We start from the raw sequence: 18402 nt of genomic DNA on the forward strand, positions 1-18402 counted from the left end.
TTGGTTCCAGAAGGCCGGGGCCACCACAGAGAAGGCTCTTCCCCCGGGTCCCGCCAATTGACATTGTTTAGTTGACAGGACCCGGAGAAGGCCCACTACTGTAACGCTCTCTACTTGGGGCTACATCTGAAAAGTGTTTGGAAACTTCAGGTCGTGCAGAATGCAGCTGCGAGAGCAATCATGGGCTTCCCTAAATATGCCCATGTCACACCAACACTCCGCAGTCTGCATTGGTTGCCGATCAGTTTCCGGTCACAATTCAAAATGTTGGTTATGACCTATAAAGCCCTTCATGGCACCGGACCAGATTAACTCAGGGATTGTCTTCTGCCGCACGAATCCCAGCGACCAGTTAGGTCCCACAGAGTGGGTCTTCTCCGGGTCCCGTCGACTAAGCAATGTCGTTTGGCGGGACCCAGGGGAAGAGCCTTGTCTGTGGCGGCCCCGGCCCTCTGGAACCAACTCCCCCCAGAGATTAGAATTACCCCCACCCTCCTTGCCTTTCGTAAACTGCTCAAAACCCACCTCTGCCGCCAGGCATGGGGGAATTGAGATACACTTTCCCCCTAGGCCTTTACAATTTTATGCATGGTATGTATGATTGGTTTTTATAATAATGGGTTCTTAACTGTTTTTAGTATTGGACTATTGTTATATGCTGTTTTACTACTGTTGTTAGCCGCCCGGAGTCTGCGGAGAGGGGCGGCATACAAATCCAATCAATCAATCAATCAAAATAAAATAAATAAAATAAATAAAATAAAATAAAATAAATAAATAAATAAATAAATAAAAAAAATAAAATAAAATAAAATAAAATAAAATAAAATAAAATAAAATAAAATAAAATAAATCAGCTAGAATGGAAACCCAAACCTGCATTATCTTTTAAGTCCATAAATTTGCACCAATTTAGCATTTTATTATTTATGTCTTATTATTTGCACCAATTTAGCATTTGCACCAATTTAGCATTTTTTAATTTTTGTCTTATTATTGCTGTTAGCCGCCCCGAGTCTCTGGAGAGGGGCGGCATACAAATCATCCAAATGCTCAAAACGGACTGTGCCAATTGGAAGTAATAGTGCTCTCATGCATTTTTCCACTATAGCTCCTATATACTAGAAGTCTTATAATTCAGACATGTTTAGTTAGAGCTGACCTTCAGATAAATGTCATGTGGAGAAGTCTTTTGAATTTTATATAGTATCATATTTTAATAAAGGGTCAAGCAAGTAATATGATTTGTAAATAGAGATTGGCAAATATAGCATACCTTCTGGCTGCAATCAAGACTTCGCTTTCATGATCTGGATATTTTACAATATGCTAAAAAGTGTTCGGAAACTTCAGATCGTGCAGAATGCAGCTGCGAGAGCAATCATGGGCTTTGCCAAATATGCCCATGTTACACCAACACTCCGCAGTCTGCATTGGTTACCGATCAGTTTCCGATCACAATTCAAAGTGTTGGTTATGACCTATAAAGCCCTGCATGGCACCGGACCAGATTATCTCCGGGATCGCCTTCTGCTGCACGAATCCCAGCGACCAGTTAGGTCCCACAGAGTGGGTCTTCTCCGGGTCCCATCAACTAAACAATGCCGCTTGGCGGGACCCAGGGGAAGAGCCTTCTCTGTGGCGGCCCCGGCCCTCTGGAACCAACTCCCCCCAGAGATTAGAATTGCCCCCACCCTCCTTGCCTTTCGTAAGCTACTTAAAACCCACCTCTGCCGCCAGGCATGGGGGAATTGAGATACCCTTTCCCCCTAGGCCTTTACAATTTTATGCATGGTATGTCTGCATGTCTGTTTGGTTTTTATTATAATGGGTTTTTAATTGTTTTTAGTATTGGATTATTATTATATGCTGTCTTATTATTGCTGTTAGCCGCCCCGAGTCTCTGGAGAGGGGCGGCATACAAATCCAATAAATAAATAAATAAATAAATAAATATAAATAAAATAAAATAAAATGCAATAGAAGATTATTTCATTCTTTTAATTAGACTTTGCTTTGCCATAGAAACATAGAAACATAGAAGACTGACGGCAGAAAAAGACCTCATGGTCCATCTAGTCTGCCCTTATACTATTTCCTGTATTTTATCTTACAATGGATATATGTTTATCCCAGGCATGTTTAAATTCGGTTACTGTGGATTTACCGACCACGTCTGCTGGAAGTTTGTTCCAAGGATCTACTACTCTTTCAGTAAAATAATATTTTCTCATGTTGCCCTTGATCTTTCCCCCAACTAACCTCAGATTGTGTCCCCTTGTTCTTATGTTCACTTTCCTATTAAAAACACTTCCCTCCTGAACCCTATTTAACCCTTTGACATATTTAAATGTTTCGATCATGTCCCCCCTTTTCCTTCTGTCCTCCAAAGGGAGAAGCAGCTTAATTTTCGCTGCTTTATAATATAATATTATAATTACCTAGTATTGTTCAGAGTAGCCTTCTGGCTTTCACTTCCCATAATTCCCAGTAGAATCCAGTAGAAAAGACCGTATTGTTGAAACTTAAGGAATAGTAGTATCTCAATGCTATAATTGAGCTGAGACTTGATCTTAGATGAAATACCTTGGTAATTGGTAAAAACTGGATAATTCTTATTATACTTTAATGTCATTGAATTTCAGATTGCAATGTACGCATACATTCTATCTTTGTTAAAAGTGTAGTAACCATGTGATTATATGAAAAAAAAAATCACACGCTCTCTATAGCCTAAAAGAAGACATATCTTTTTAATTAAGCCTCATGGCATCTATTTGCGGTAAATCAACGTTATGACTTATAGTTCGTTACATATATAAACTAAAATACAAAGAAGAGTTACAGCCTTGCTTCAGGCCACTGAATTCGTTGTCGGCAAAAGGAAATTGGGGGGAGAAACCCTTCAAACTAGAAAGACAACCAGATGAAAGTCTTTCATTATATTTTAGGCTGTCGCTCACTACAAAGAAAGAGAATTTACCATTAGAGAACGTAAGGAAATGATTCAGTGCGTTAATGAGAAGTGAATGGGCCTAGGAATCAGGGAAGGGGACTTATGGAAAGAACTTCTATCAAAAGATGATGGGGAAGGGGAAACAACATAAAAATATATTTTAAAAATCAAGGCTCCCCTGCAGTTTCTATGCTGCTCAAAATAAATAAATAAAGGGAACACTCAAATAACACATGCTGGATATGAATGAATGAAATATTCTCATTGAATATTTTGTTCGGTACAAAGTTGAATGTGCACAACAGCAGGTGAATTGGATTGTCAATCATAGAAACATAGAAGTCTGACGGCAGAAAAAGACCTCATGGTCCATCTAGTCTGCCCTTATACTATTTTCTGTATTTTATCTTAGGATGGATATATGTTTATCCCTGGCATGTTTAAATTCAGTTACTGTGGATTTATCTACCACGTCTGCTGGAAGTTTGTTCCAAGGATCTACTACTCTTTCAGTAAAATAATATTTTCTCACATTGCTTTTGATCTTTCCCCCAACTAACGTCAGATTGTGTCCCCTTGTTCTTGTGTTCACTTTCCTATTAAAAACACTTCCCTCCTGGACCTTATTTAACCCTTTAATATATTTAAATGTTTCGATCATGTCCCCCCTTTTCCTTCTGTCCTCCAGACTATACAGATTGAGTTCATGAAGTCTTTCCTGATACGTTTTATGCTTAAGACCTTCCACCATTCTTGTAGCCCGTCTTTGGACCCGTTCAATTTTGTCAATATCTTTTTGTAGGTGAATCAGTGTTGCTTCCATAATCCATCATAATCCTTCATCTCTCCTTGATCTCTCCTTCAACTACAAACCCAGTTTAGATGTGTGAGCATAATTTATAAATACCTTTGACATCTCCACAGCCTCTTTTCCCTCTGGGTTAAAAGTTATAGCTGTTGGATTTTCTTTTGTGGAAGAGAAGGGATTCTTGAGGATGGAGCTGGCTTTTCCCTTTTTAAATTTGATTGATTGATTGATTGATTGATTGATTTGATTTGTATGCCGCCCCTCTCCGTAGACTCGGGGCGGCTAACAACAACAATTTTGCTTTAGTTTAATTAAACTAATTAACAAAAAGCAATAAAACAAAACAACATAAAAAGACAAATTAAAATTTAATCCATAGAATACTATATAATCACCCTTTTTATTATACATAAACCTTTTTATTATATAAACTTGTAAAAGAAGTTTAGAAGAAGAAGCAAATACATTCCCTCCATCTGTGATTGTAAATCCCAGTTGCCCAATGTTTTAAAATAATCTTTTTTGTTATGCACTCACAATACATCTATATCTCTTCAAATAAAACTTTCATTCACATCTTCCATGCACATTATTCTGTCCGAAAGCAGACAATGAAAGACCACTCTGACCTATGTAGAAGAGTTATGATAGCATGTTGACAGACTTTAGATGTTTCATTATGAAGCTGCACATTCTGTTGTTAAAAATAAAAGAAATATATTTTAAAATATTAATTTGCATATTGCTAAGGATCTTCAGCTTAGCATCTGTTGTAAATGAAGAACTTCTGCTAGCCCATGATCTTCCAGATGGGGCTGGGGTACAGTTTTCCATTGCTAAATTAAAGTTTGGTTATGAGATTCTTCTTCTTGGAGTTATTTGTTTGTTTGTTTGTTTATTTATTTATTTATTTGTTTGTTTGTTTGTTTGTTTGTTTATTTATTTATTAGATTTGTATGCCGCCCCTCTCCGAAGAATCGGGGCGGCTAACAACAATGAAAACACAATGAAAACAAATCTAATATTAAAAATAATCTAAAAAACCCCAATTTAAAGAACCACTCATACATACAAGCATACCATGTATAAATTCTATAAGCCTAGGGGGAAGTGAAATTTCAATTCCCCCATGCCTGACGACAGAGGTGGGTTTTAAGGAGCTTGCGAAAGGCAAGGAGGGTGGGGGCAACTCTGATATCTGGGGGGAGCTGGTTCCAGAGGGTCGGGGCCACCACAGAGAAGGCTCTTCTCCTGGGTCCCACCAAACGACATTGCTTAGTCGATGGGACCCGGAGAAGGCCAACTCTGTGGGACCTAACCAATGCTTTTAAGACTACTTTTCTATACCGTATATCACAGTTGAGGGTTCATGTTATAATGTCCCATTCCTATAAGTATGTTAGAACCTGATCCTCCCTCTGTACCTACCTCAGGTATTTTGTGTAACAATTATTACCTTTGCATAGCAGTTAATATTGCTTTAAAATTTTGTTCTCCCTTTTTTTCAAAATTAGAAAAGTTGCTTTACAAAATTCTAAACTTTTCTTGTTAGCATTTTTGTATTTGTAAAAATGTGTAAAATATTGCATCTCTGGATATTTTCATGATTTTTTTAAGATTTCTCTAAACTTGACATAAACTGTTGAAAGCAGTGTTAACAAGCATCATCTATCAGCTTATGGGAGGTATTTTTCTACATTCTCAAGTAGCTAAATAAATACCAGTAATAACAGATTTTAGAGTTGGTTGCAAGAAAATTATTTCAAAAGTGTTACATATTTTTTCTTTTTAATTGAAATGTGCCCTTCTCTTTGATTAAGCTTTGCTATTGGTTTAAGGTCCATTTAATACAGTATTGTAAGATTACAGAACACATTAACATTCTGTTTATTCCTCTGAAAGTGAAGTAGCTGCAAATATTTAAGAAAATTGAAAATCCATATCCTCTCTAATATCAATAAGCTGAAACAAACAGAGGAAATTCCCAAAGTAACTCTTATTTTTCCTGTTAACTATTTTCTTATGCAGTTAGATCAAAGGAGTCATTGGTAAAATGTTCACATGCCTAAAAGGCAATGCATGCTAATAAAAAGATAACTTGGCTCTTATTCATGAAAGTAGAAAATATTAAGGTTTGTTTGTCTGTTTTCATGAGTACTGTGTTCAGTTCTGGAGACCTCACCTACAAAAAGATATTGACAAAATTGAACGGGTCCAAAGATGGGCTACAAGAATGGTGGAAGGTCTTAAGTATAAAACGTATCAGGAAAGACTTAATGAACTCAAGCTGTATAGTCTGGAGGACAGAAGGAAAAGGGGGGACATGATCCAAACATTTAAATATGTTAAAGGGTTAAATAGGGTTCAGGAGGGAAGTGTTTTTAATAGGAAAGTGAACACAAGAACAAGGGGACACAATCTGAAGTTAGTTGGGGGAAAGATCAAAAGCAACACGAGAAAATATTATTTTACTGGAAGAGTAGTAGATCCTTGGAACAAACTTCCAGCAGACGTGGTTGATAAATTCACAGTAACTGAATTTAAATATGCCTGGGATAAACATATATCCATTGTAAGATAAAATACAGGAAATAGTATAAGGGCAGACTAGATGGACCATGAGGTCTTTTTCTGCCGTCAGTCTTCTATGTTTCTATGTTTCTATGAAACAAAGAAAGCAACTTTTGTGAATATTCATTCTTTTCTTCTTGGTGAATGTCATTCCTGCCAACTGAATTGAACTTTGTGTATTGATATAGCATTGCCAAGTTCAATCATTTTTCCTAGCATGGAAACATTTCTGAAATAATTATGGCTTGTCTATCACTAGTAAATGTATGAAAAACTCATGAAGTATTGGACTTTGCTCAAGCAAATAGAGCAAGTGCATAATATCTAGAAGCCTAGTAAAGCCTTTAAATGTGACCAGGCATGATTAATTTAATATTTTGGATATTACTGTAAAGCAAATTTGAATGTTCATTCTTGATCACCTTTCTACCTTTTTTTCCCTTTTCAGTGTGTGCTTTATTTGTGGGCCTTGAAAATTCTTTATCCTAAAACACTGTTTTTACTGCGTGGGAATCATGAATGTAGACATTTAACAGAGTATTTCACATTTAAACAAGAATGTAAGTATGACTCAGAATGTCTTCTTTTGATTCTGTTCCTTTTTGTGAGAGTGTTAGAAATCTCATTCAGGAATAAAACAAGTAAACTAAATACCACTTTTAAAACATGCATTCATATTTTTTAAAAAATGCTCATGGATCGTTGCCATCTAAAAACATTCATTCCTTGATCTTCAAATGTGCTTATACAGTGGTACCTCATGATACGAACCCCTCGTCTTACAAACAACCCGAGATACAAACCTGGAGTTCAGAAAATTTTTGCCTCTTCTTACGAACTTTTTTCTTCTTACAAACCCGCCGCCGCCGAGAAGCCCCGCCGCCTGGCTGTCGCTTTTTGAAACAGCCGGGGGGCTTCCCAGCATCCTCCTGAACCCGAACGCCAAACCCAAACTTCCAGGTTCGGCATTCAGGAGGCCTCCGAGAAGCCCCCCGGCTGTTTTAAAAGGTGACAGCCGGGCGGCGGGGCTTCCCAGCGGCCTCCCGAACGCCGAACCCGGATGTTCGGCAAAAGTTCGGGTTCGGGAGGCCGCTGAGAAGCCCTGCCGCCCAGCTGTCACCTTTTAAAACAGCCGGGGGGCTTCCCAGCAGCCTCCTAAACTCGAACGCCAAACCCGAACTTCTGGGTTCGGCGTTCGGGAGGTCTCGGAAAAGCCCCCCGGCTGTTTTAAAAGGTGACAGCCGGGCTTCCCAGCGGCCTCCCAAATGCCGAACCCGGAAGTTCGGCAAAAGTTCGGTTCAGGAGGTTGCTGGGAAGCCCCGCCGCCCGGCTGTCACCTTTTAAAACAGCCGGGGGGCTTCTCGGCGGCCTCCCGAATGCCAAACCCGGAAGTTCGGGTTTGGCGTTCGGGTTCAGGAGGATGCTGGGAAGTACCCCCGGCTGTCTCAAAAGGTGACAGCCGGACGGCGGCATTTTTTTGCGGGTGTTTTTTTTTGTTGCACGGATTAATGGATTTTACATTGTTTCCTATGGGAAACAATGTTTCGTCTTACGAACTTTTCATCTTACGAACCTCCCCCTGGAACCAATTAGGTTTGTAAGACGAGGTATGACTGTACTTGTTGAAACAGTATCAAGATTCTGTGAGTTTACTTTGACTGAATCAATGCTCCATATTCCTCTGGCACAATATTAGTTCCTGATTTTCCAAGTTCTCAAAGTTTCAAAAATGTATACTTTTATGTTATCAAGTAGTGGAATGCAAACATAGATGGTTTCTGAAATAAATTGTTCTTATTTCCACTATTATCCAAATCCATCCATAAAATAACCTAAAACTGAAATTAAGCTAGTATACATCTGCAGTATAATGTTTTCATTACAGATGGGACAGCAAGTGTATTTCAATTTTATTGATCTCAAATAAAAGATCAGGAAACTGCAATCATAATTATTAGTAAATGTTGAAAGGGTGAATTTGACCTTATCCATAAATTGTACTTCTCTCCGAAATTGAAGAGAACAGTTAGTTTCCATTCTAATCCTTACTGTTTTTTCCTATTTGCTTCTCATTGCTTTTTCATTTAATAGTTGCATCAAAATCTGGTCTGGTCAGTTTTAGGGGAACTGTGACCTATGGAAATGTGTATAGTGGTATTTAGTTTATGAGCAGAGAATGAAAGGTCTATTAATTTACTTGACTCTGCCATAATTTATTGTTTCTTTCCTATGCAAATTTATAAGTTAGCATTTCAGATTAATTTTATGTTCTAACTTATTTATAGCTATGATTGTGTAGATAATTAAGGAAATGCAGAGGGGACGTTTTGGAAACTGACCTATCCTTAAATAGGGTAGAAAATGTTTAATGGAATATGGAAAAGAAATTAATTTTTGGAAATAAACTTCTGTATTGACTAAAGAAATGTTAATAGCCTCTAGTGGGAGCTTTTACCACATTTTAAAGACTTATTTATAGTTTATGACATTAATTGCTATTGCTACATAATTTAACATTTAATTTATTGTTCTTTTACAAAATGGCACCCAAATTGACTCAACAAAATTTATTAAAAAGCTGGAAATTTATGCAAGCAGCAAATCTATAATTGAACTACAAATCGTGTTCAATCCAAGTCAAAGAAGTTATCCCAATTAAGTCACCAGCATGAACTACAAATGTTTCACATGAACAAAACATATTTCATGTGATACCCAAAGGACATCAAGAAAGACATTACATTGGTACACACTGAGATGAAATTTTTCATATATCATTCCTATCATCCTTTTCCTCCCACTAAGGATTGTATGACTGTAACTTGTTGCTTGTATTCTAAGATTTTTATTAATATTGATTGTTTCTTCATTGCTTATTTGACCCCTATGACAATCATTAAGTGTTGTACTACATGATTCTTGACAAATGTATCTTTTTCTTTTATGTACGCTGAGAGCATCTGCACCAAGACAAATTCCTTGTGTGTCCAATCACACTTGGCCAATAAAATTCCATTCCATTCTATTCTATTCTAATCTATATATCTAGTCCTCAAATTACAACATTTCATTTAATAATGACTGTTCAAATTTACACCTGAAAAAATAGTCATGACTATTTTTCACACTTTCACTGTTACAGCATGCCCATAGGCACGTGATCAGAATTCAGATGCTTGGCCACTGAGTGATATTTATGAAAATTGCAATGTCCCAAAGTCATGCGTTCATCTTTTGCAACTTTCTGACGAGAAGGTCAAAATTTGCTTGACCGAGGCGTTACCAACAACTGTGGAAAAAATAGAATAGAGCTCGAAACAGAAGACCCTACGAGACTAGATTTTCAATCATGGGCCTAGAAAACTAGAACTAAGATGCCTTAACCAAGATCTAAGTATTGCCCACAAGATCATATGCTGCAACGTCCTGCCTGTTGGCAACTACTTCAGCTTCAACCACAACAACACAAGAACACACAACAGATTTAAACTTAATATTAACCGCTCCAAACTTGACTTTAAAAAATATGACTTTAGTAACCGAGTTTGTCGAAGCGTGGAACTCATTACCGGACTCCATAGTTTCATCCCCAACCCGCCAACAATTAACCCTTAGATTATCTACGGTTGACCTATCCAGATTCCTAAGACGTCAGTACGGGGGAGTACAAGTGCACTAGAGTGCCTTCCGTCCCCTGTCCTATTGCTCTCCTATATCTCCTATACATTTCTTCTATTCCTATATTTCTTCTTCTATTCTTTCATTGATATGTTCTATTACTTTATCTTCTTTTCTATTCTTTTTTAGATATATCTTACTATGAGTATCTCCTCTATAACCTTCATCATGTATTTTACTATGTGTATACCCACTAAAACCCTTCCTATTGGATCACCCAGGTATATTGAAGGAATGTCACAGCTCCTTTTTTGCCTCTAGGCCCAACCCAGGGCCATTTCAAGGCAGTTAATTTATTCATAGCCAACAAACTATGTTCTGTATTTATCACAAAAGGAGCTGTGACATTCCTTCAATATACCAGGGTGATCCAACAGAAAGAACATATAGCCCCTCCCTGGTACAAAGCTGAAGGGATCAGATCTGGTGGCCTAGAGATTAATTCTCTGCCTTACAAGGCAGAAGCTGCCAGATCAAATCCCAGTAAGGGTATGGCTAGCTGATGAAGCCAGAACAAGGCCTAAATAGTGCTATCCTAGTCTCCCTTAATTTTAAAAATTCAGCAAAAACATGTGATACACACATATATATATACCCACTAAAACCCTCATTGTGTATTGGACAAAATAAATAAAATAAATAGAACAGAATAGAATTTTTTATTGGCCAAGTGTGATTGGACACACAAGGAATTTGTCTTTGGTGCACATTCTCTCAGTATAAAAAAGAAAAGATACATTTGTCAAGAATCATAAGGTACAACACTTAATGAGAGTCCGGGTACAAATAAACAAACCAGTCATAATAGGAACGTTAATTAGGTCATAAAACAGAGGACAAACTCACTTAACTACTGTTTCACTTACTAACATAAATGTTGGGCTCAGCGGAGGTTGTAAGTTGAAGACTACAGAAAAGCTTTCAATTACAGTGGTACCTCATGATACGAACCCCTCACCATACGAACAACCCAAGATACGAACCCGGGGTTTGGATATTTTTTGCCTCTTCTTACGAACGTTTTCCGTCTTACGAACCCGCCCCCGCCGCCCGGCTGTCGCTTTTTGAAAGAGCCGGGGGGCTTCCCAGCGTCCTCCTGAACCCGAACGCCAAACCCGAACTTCCGGGTTCGGCGTTCGGGACGCCGCCGAGAAGCCCCCCGACTGTTTCAAAAGGTGACAGCCGGGCGGCGGGGCTTCTCGGTGGCCACCTGAACCCGAACTTTTGCCGAACTTCTGGGTTCGGCATTGGGAGAATGCTGAGAAGCCCCCGGCTGTTTCAATTGAAACAGCCGGGCGGCGGCGGATTTTTGCATGTTTTATTTCATTGCACACATTAATTCATTTTTCATTGTTTCCTATGGGAAACAATGTTTCGCCTTATGAACCTCCCCCTGGAACCAATTAGGTTCGTAAGACGAGGTATTACTGTATTTTATTTATGAATCATAAATAAAATAATTGAAAGCTTTTCTGTAGTCTTCAACTTACAACCTCCGCTGAGCCCAGCATTTATGTTAGTAAGTGAAACAGTAATTAAGTGAGTTTGTCCTATGTTGTGATATTAGCATAAGAGTCAGTCTTATGACAATGAGTAGATAGTCATTGTCATAAGACTGACTCTTATGGTAATATCAAAACATAGCTGGTGTTTGCAGGTAGCAACAACCAGCATTCCTGGCCAGCTTTCTATTTCCATTTCTTTATTTCTGTTTTTTTTTTTATCATTACAAAAGGTAAAATAAAGTATTCGGAACGCGTGTATGATGCCTGTATGGATGCCTTCGACTGCCTTCCCTTGGCGGCTCTGATGAACCAACAGTTTCTATGTGTGCATGGTGGTCTGTCTCCTGAGATCAATACTCTAGATGACATCAGAAAAGTAAGTTTGGAGAGCAAGCATCCAAAATATTATTATTATTATTATTATTATTATTATTATTATTATTATTAATTAGATTTGTATGCCGCCCCTCTCCGAAGACTCGGGGCGGCTCACAACAGCAATAAAAACAATGTAACAGTGGAACAAATCTAATGTTAAAAACATATAAATCCCTATCATTACTTAAATGAAGCAACATTCATACCAAAAATAAAACAAAGTATAAAAAAATAGCCTGGGGGAAAAGTGTCTCAACTCCCCCATGCCTGGCGGTATAAGTGAGTCTTAAGTGGTTTACGAAAGAGAGGAAGGGTGGGGGCAACCCTAATCTCCGGGGGGAGTTGGTTCCAGAGGGCCGGGGCCGCCACAGAGAAGGCTCTTCCCCCGGGGGCCGCCAAACGACATTGTTTAGTCGACGGGACCCGGAGAAGGCCAACTCTGTGGGACCTTATCGGTCGCTGGGATTCGTGCGGTAGCAGGTGGTTCCGGAGGTACTCTGGTCCAATGCTATGTAGGGCTTTAAAGGTCATGACCAATACTTTGAATTGTGACCGGAAACTGATCGGCAGCCAATGCAAGCCACGGAGTGTTGAAGAAACGTGGGCGAATCTTGGAAAATATTCCTTGTTCTGCATCAGGGTAAAATTTTATTTACTTCTTTTATTTAATCAGATTTCTATACTGTCCTTTTCCTGGGACTCGGGGCGGCTTACAGTAGACAAATACAAAATATAAATAAATCCAATATTAAAATACATTAAAATCTCAACCCTAAAACAAATATCTAAACATATGTTAGACTCTAAAACAGTGGTTCTCCACCTTTCTAATGCCGCAATCCCTTAATACAGTTCCTCATGTTATGGTGACCCCCCCACTATAAGCCTAGTGCCAGTTCTCCCAACAGAGCTTTAAGCTGATTGGCAGGAAGGTCAGTCGTCCTAAGCCAGAGATATTTCTTCAGTGCCTTATGGAGGGCTGAGTGGGTGAGGGCGGTACGAATTTCTGGGGGAGTTGATTCCAAAGGGTTGGGGCTGTCACAGAGAAGGCTCTTCCCCTAGGCTCCTAGGCCTTAGCAATATTGCTAAAAAGGTTTCCAACCATCTATCCAGTTGACATAGATTACTAAATGGAATGCCATGTAATTTTAGATCCTGCATTAAAAGTTCAACCCTCGACCACACCCAAATAAATATACTATCACAGCCTAAATGATAGATTGCCGCAAGGAATCAATGAACTATTCTTAACAAGAGTATACTTTATACTATATTTTAACCAGTTTCAAGATTCATTACAAATCATTTTAGGAGTTAAAGACAAATGGCCCTTTTACCTTTTACTTTACTTACTTTTTTGAAAACTCTTCCATTTTTACGATGAAATTTGGAGGATTAAATTCATGCTGTTCCATCACACCAGTAGTCTAAAAGCTGGGGATGAAATATGTAATTGAAGGTGTGTAACTTAAAGTTTCCAAATTATTTGATTTGGATGTGTCAACTTTATCTCCTCTGTCTGCCCAGATTCAAAAGCAAAGCGCATAAAAGATAAAAGCTGCCCTCAACTTCAGCAGTCGTAAAGGATTTAAATTGGAGAGGAAATTGAGAATAATTTCATAATTTCATTCAGCAAGGGAATGCCCACTTTATAGTAAATATTTCTTCATTATATTGTTTAAGCCAAGCAGATCTGATTTTATTTATAGCCACTCCTCAGTGTTTAAACATTGTTCTGGTTTAAATAGAATTAAAGAGCTTTATTATTAATATGTATCTAGGGAGTTATGATGTTGGTGGAATTGATTTCCTCTATACTTTCCCCTGATCAATGAAAGAATAGAAAGGCTATGTGGAAATAAGTTATGAAATAGAAATGCCACATTCTCCAGTGTCCAAATCTCTCAATCAATATGACTGCAAAGTGGAGAGGTCTGGTTTAATGTTGATTTTTTTTTTCAGTGTTCTATACAAAAGCTTTCATTCTGACACTATGTGAAACAGTTCACAATTTCATCATATGCTCATATGAAAAGTGTTCGGAAACTCCAGATCGTGCAGAACGCGGCCGCGAGAGCCATTGTAGGGCTTCCCAGATTCGCCCACGTATCTACAACACTCCGTGGCCTGCATTGGCTGCCGATCAATTTCCGGGCACAATTCAAAGTGTTGGTTATGACCTTTAAAGCCCTACATGGCATTGGACCAGATTACCTCCGGAACCGCCTGCTACCGCACGAATCCCAGCAACCGATAAGGTCCCACGGAGTTGGCCTTCTCTGGGTCCCGTCGACTAAACAATATCGTCTGGCGGGCCCCAGGCAAAGAGCCTTCTCTGTGGCGGCCCTGGCCCTCTGGAATCAACTCCCCCCAGAGATTAGAACTGCCCCCACCCTCCTTGTCTTCCATAAACTACTCAAGACCTACCTATACCGCCAGGCATGGGGGACTTGAGACATCTTTCCCCCAGGCTCCTTATAATTTATGTTTGGTTTTAATATGATAGGGTTTTAGTTATTTCTTTTAATATTAGATTTGTGCCACTATAATATTGTTTTTATCATTGTTGTGAGCGCCCTGAGCCTTCGGAGAGGGGCAGCATACAAATCTAATAAATTGAATTGAAAATTGAATTGAATATTCCTTGTTTGTTGTGAGCCGCCCCAAGTCCACAGAGAGGGGCGGCATTCCAATGGATGGATGGATGGATGGATGGATGGATGGATGGATGGATGGATGGATGGATGGATGGATGAATGTTGCTTTGGTTGTTCTGATCCAGACATACCCTTAGCCTTTCTCTTTTTGTTCTCTTTCTCTCAGTTAGATCGATTCAAGGAACCACCTGCATATGGACCTATGTGTGACATCCTCTGGTCAGATCCACTAGAGGACTTTGGAAATGAGAAGACTCAGGAACATTTCACTCACAACACAGTCAGAGGGTGTTCATATTTCTACAGGTGAGAATGGTTTCTTTTTTTAATACAGTGTTCCCTCGATTTTCGCGGGGGATGTGTTCCGAGACCGCCCGCGAAAGTCAAATTTCCGCGAAGTAGACACGCGGAAGTAAATACACTATTTTTGGCTATGAACAGTATCACAAGCCTTCCCTTAACACTTAAACCCGTAAACTGCAATTTCTCATTCCCTTAGCAACCATTTAGATTATTACTCACGATGTTTATTTATTAAAGTTTATTTAAAAAAATATTTATTAAAGGCGGACGAAAGTTTGGCGATGACGTATGATGTCATCGGGCGGGAAAAACCGTGGTATAGGGAAAAAACAGCAAAGTATTTTTTAATTACTATTTTTGAAAAACCGTGGTATAGCCGTTTCGCAAAGTTCGAACCCGCGAAAATCGAGGGACCGTTGTATATGAGTTTCTGTTTTGTAAGCCATCATTATTCCTTGAGCATGTACATATATTTTGGTTTCTCTATTAAAAAAAATATGATTTCTGGCTAAAAATTCACTTTGAGGGGGCTGGGAAGAAGATGCATGTCAAATGCAATTTTATTTCATCTTAAGATATTGACTCACAGTTGAAAATTTCAACAAAAAGAATGATGAAACAAATTATTTTATATAGCAGAATGTAACGTGAATCTTGAAAAAGCACAAAGCAAAAGGGGGTGGAGAAGGAGGGACATGATCGAAACATTTAAATATGTTAAAGGGTTAAATAGGGTTCAGGAGGGAAGTGTTTTTAATAGGAAAGTGAAACACAAGAACAAGGGGACACAATCTGAAGTTAGTTGGGGGAAAGATCAAAAGCAACGTGAGAAAATATTATTTGACTGAAAGAGTAGTAGATGCTTGGAACAAACTTCCAGCAGACGTGGTTGGTAAATCCACAGTAACTGAATTTAAACATGCCTGGGATAAACATATATCCATCCTAAGATAAAATACAGAAAATAGTATAAGGGCAGACTAGATGGACCATGAGGTCTTTTTCTGCCGTCAGTCTTCTATGTTTCTATGTTTCTAAGAATCGTGTGTGCAAGGTTTTGGGGCTGAAAGGTAGCTTTCAGCCAATATCTGTGCAAACATATTTCCTTGTTTCAGTTATTATAAACCTTCCTTCAAAACATGGAAGAGTGTTAGGGCCACATTTCATTACCTGAAATAACTTCTTTAGGAAGCCAGTTTGAATTCTCTCAACTTTGTTCTAATTGACATCTGATTTTAATGGAGTTCGATAGAAAAAGCTTCAAAACTCTGGGTACATGCTGAGCTCCTCTAAAGAACAAGGAGAGGATTTCTTCTGATCTCTTCTGAACATTCAAAGCAACCTGTCAGTCGAAGCAGATTTTACACTGGAACCAGCTTCCAAAAGAAGTAATGATAATCTTCTCACTGGTTTTGTTTAAGCAGGAGGAAGATAGTCAAATATCAGAGATGCAGTGATACCTCGTCTTACAAACGCCTCGTCATACAAACTTTTCGAGATACAAACCGGGGGTTTAAGATTCTTTTGCCTCTTCTTACAAACTATTTTCACCTTACAAACCCACTGCTGCCACTGGGATGCCCCACCTCCGGACTTCCGTTGCCAGCGAAACACCTGTTTTTGCGCTGCTGGGATTTCCCCTGAGATTCCCCTCCATGGGAAACCCCACCTCTGGACCTCTGTGTTTTTGCGATGCTGCGATTTCACTGATGCTCCCTTCGCTGGGAAACCCCACCTCCGGACTTCCGTTGCAAGCGAAGCACCCGTTTTTGCGATGCTGGGATTCCCCTGCAGCATCGCAAAAACGCAGAAGTTCGGAGGTGGGGTTTCCCATGGAGGGGAGCCTCGGGGGAATCCCAGCAGCGCAAAAACGGGCGCTTCGGCTGACAAAAGGGGTGAATTTGGGGCTTGCATGCATTAATTGCTTTTCCATTGATTCCTATGGGAAACATTGTTTCATCTTACAAACTTTTCACCTTACGAACCTCGTCCCGGAACCAATTAAGTTTGTAAGACAAGGTATCACTGTACTTTAATTTAGATTCCTATTCTGAGCAGAGGCGAGACCCAATGTCCTAAATGCCTGTTTCAAACTCTGTGATTCCATAACAAGCTGGGCCAATTGTGTGCTGCGTTGGAACTATATTTCTAAGATTTTTGACAGGAGTTCCTGGAGTTCAAGCCTAGCTCCTGTCAATCATCAATGCGCCGATGGCAAACACAGTTCCAGTTCATTAAACTAGCTTGCATTCCATTCATCCTCAACAAGGCTTTTGTTTTTCTTAATAAATAAATAAATAAATAAAATCACACACATTCAAATAAATATTTAACTTTTTAATTATATTAAAAATTGGAAGATTGGTATCAGGACTAATATAAGTTCCGTAACCACATTAAGGCTGTAATTTTCCTGAATTTGGTCTAGGAGAGAATCTTACGAACCCCTCGTCATACGAACTTTTTGAGATACGAACCTGGGGTTTAAGATTTTTTTGCCTTTTCTTCCGAACTATTTTCACCTTACGAACCGAAGCCGCCGCCGCTGGGATGCCCCGCCTCCGGACTTCCGTAGCCAGCGAAACGCCCATTTTTGCACTGCTGGGATTCCCCTGCAGCATTGTGGAAACACGGAAGTCCGGAGGTGGGGTTTCTCATGGAGGGGAGCCTCAGGGGAATAAAATGGGCGCTTCGGTTGGCAAAAGAGGTGAATTTTGGGCTTGCACGCATTAATTGGTTTTCCATTGTTTCCTATGGGAAACACTGTTTCGTCTTACGAACTTTTCACCTTATGAACCTTGTCCCAGAACCAATTAAGTTTGTAAGACAAAGTATCAGTGTACAGTAGTACCTCGTGATACGAACCCCTCGTCATACGAACTTTTCGAGATACGAACCCAGGGTTCGGAATTTTTTTGCCTCTTCTTACGAACTTTTTTTGCCGTGTTTAGGGTTTCTTGTTTCAGCGGGGCGTTGGACTAGAACAGAGGTCCCCAACCACCGGGCCACGGACCAGTACCGGGCCGCGGGGCACGTTGCACCGGTCCGTGGAGTCAGCAGCTGCCGGCCCTCATGCCGCCACCCCCTCCCTCCAGCGCTTCGCCTCCCGCCGGGCAAGAGGCCTCGGGAGGCAGGTTCTGCCGGCCACAGGATGATGGACGGGACAGAGGGGCGGGAAGGACCGAGAGGCTCAAGCCTCTTTTGGCTTCTGCCGCGGGGCGCTTTTGCGTTTTTGGCTGGGGGGAGGCAGGAGGGCCAGCCTGACCCCCTGTCTCCAGCGCTTAGCCCCCGCTGGGCAAGAGGGCTTGGGAGGCAGGTTCTGCCGGTCACAGGGCGATGGACGGGACAGAGGGGCGGGAAGGACCGAGAGGCTCAAGCCTCTTTTGGCTTCTGCCGCGGGGCGCTTTTGCGTTTTTGGCTGGGGGGAGGCAGGAGGGCCAGCCTGACCCCCTGTCTCCAGCGCTTAGCCCCCGCTGGGCAAGAGGGCTTGGGAGGCAGGTTCTGCCGGTCACAGGGCGATGGCGGGAAAGAGGGGCGGGGAGGACC

At 40.2% G+C, this 18402-nt stretch overlaps 1 protein-coding gene across 1 annotated transcript in view; it reads left to right on the forward strand.

Annotated features, from left to right (window-relative positions):
• The window catches only part of PPP3CA (protein phosphatase 3 catalytic subunit alpha), a 226459-nt gene that overhangs the window by 155832 nt on the left and 52225 nt on the right, over positions 1–18402 (forward strand). The window contains exons 4-6 of the mRNA XM_070757972.1: positions 6784–6895; positions 11749–11894; positions 14720–14859. Of these exons, the coding sequence (XP_070614073.1) occupies positions 6784–6895; positions 11749–11894; positions 14720–14859 (398 nt within the window). The remainder of the gene's footprint in view (positions 1–6783; positions 6896–11748; positions 11895–14719; positions 14860–18402) is intronic.

Source organism: Erythrolamprus reginae, chromosome 7 (assembly GCF_031021105.1).
Source record: "Erythrolamprus reginae isolate rEryReg1 chromosome 7, rEryReg1.hap1, whole genome shotgun sequence".
Lineage (NCBI taxonomy): Eukaryota > Metazoa > Chordata > Lepidosauria > Squamata > Dipsadidae > Erythrolamprus > Erythrolamprus reginae.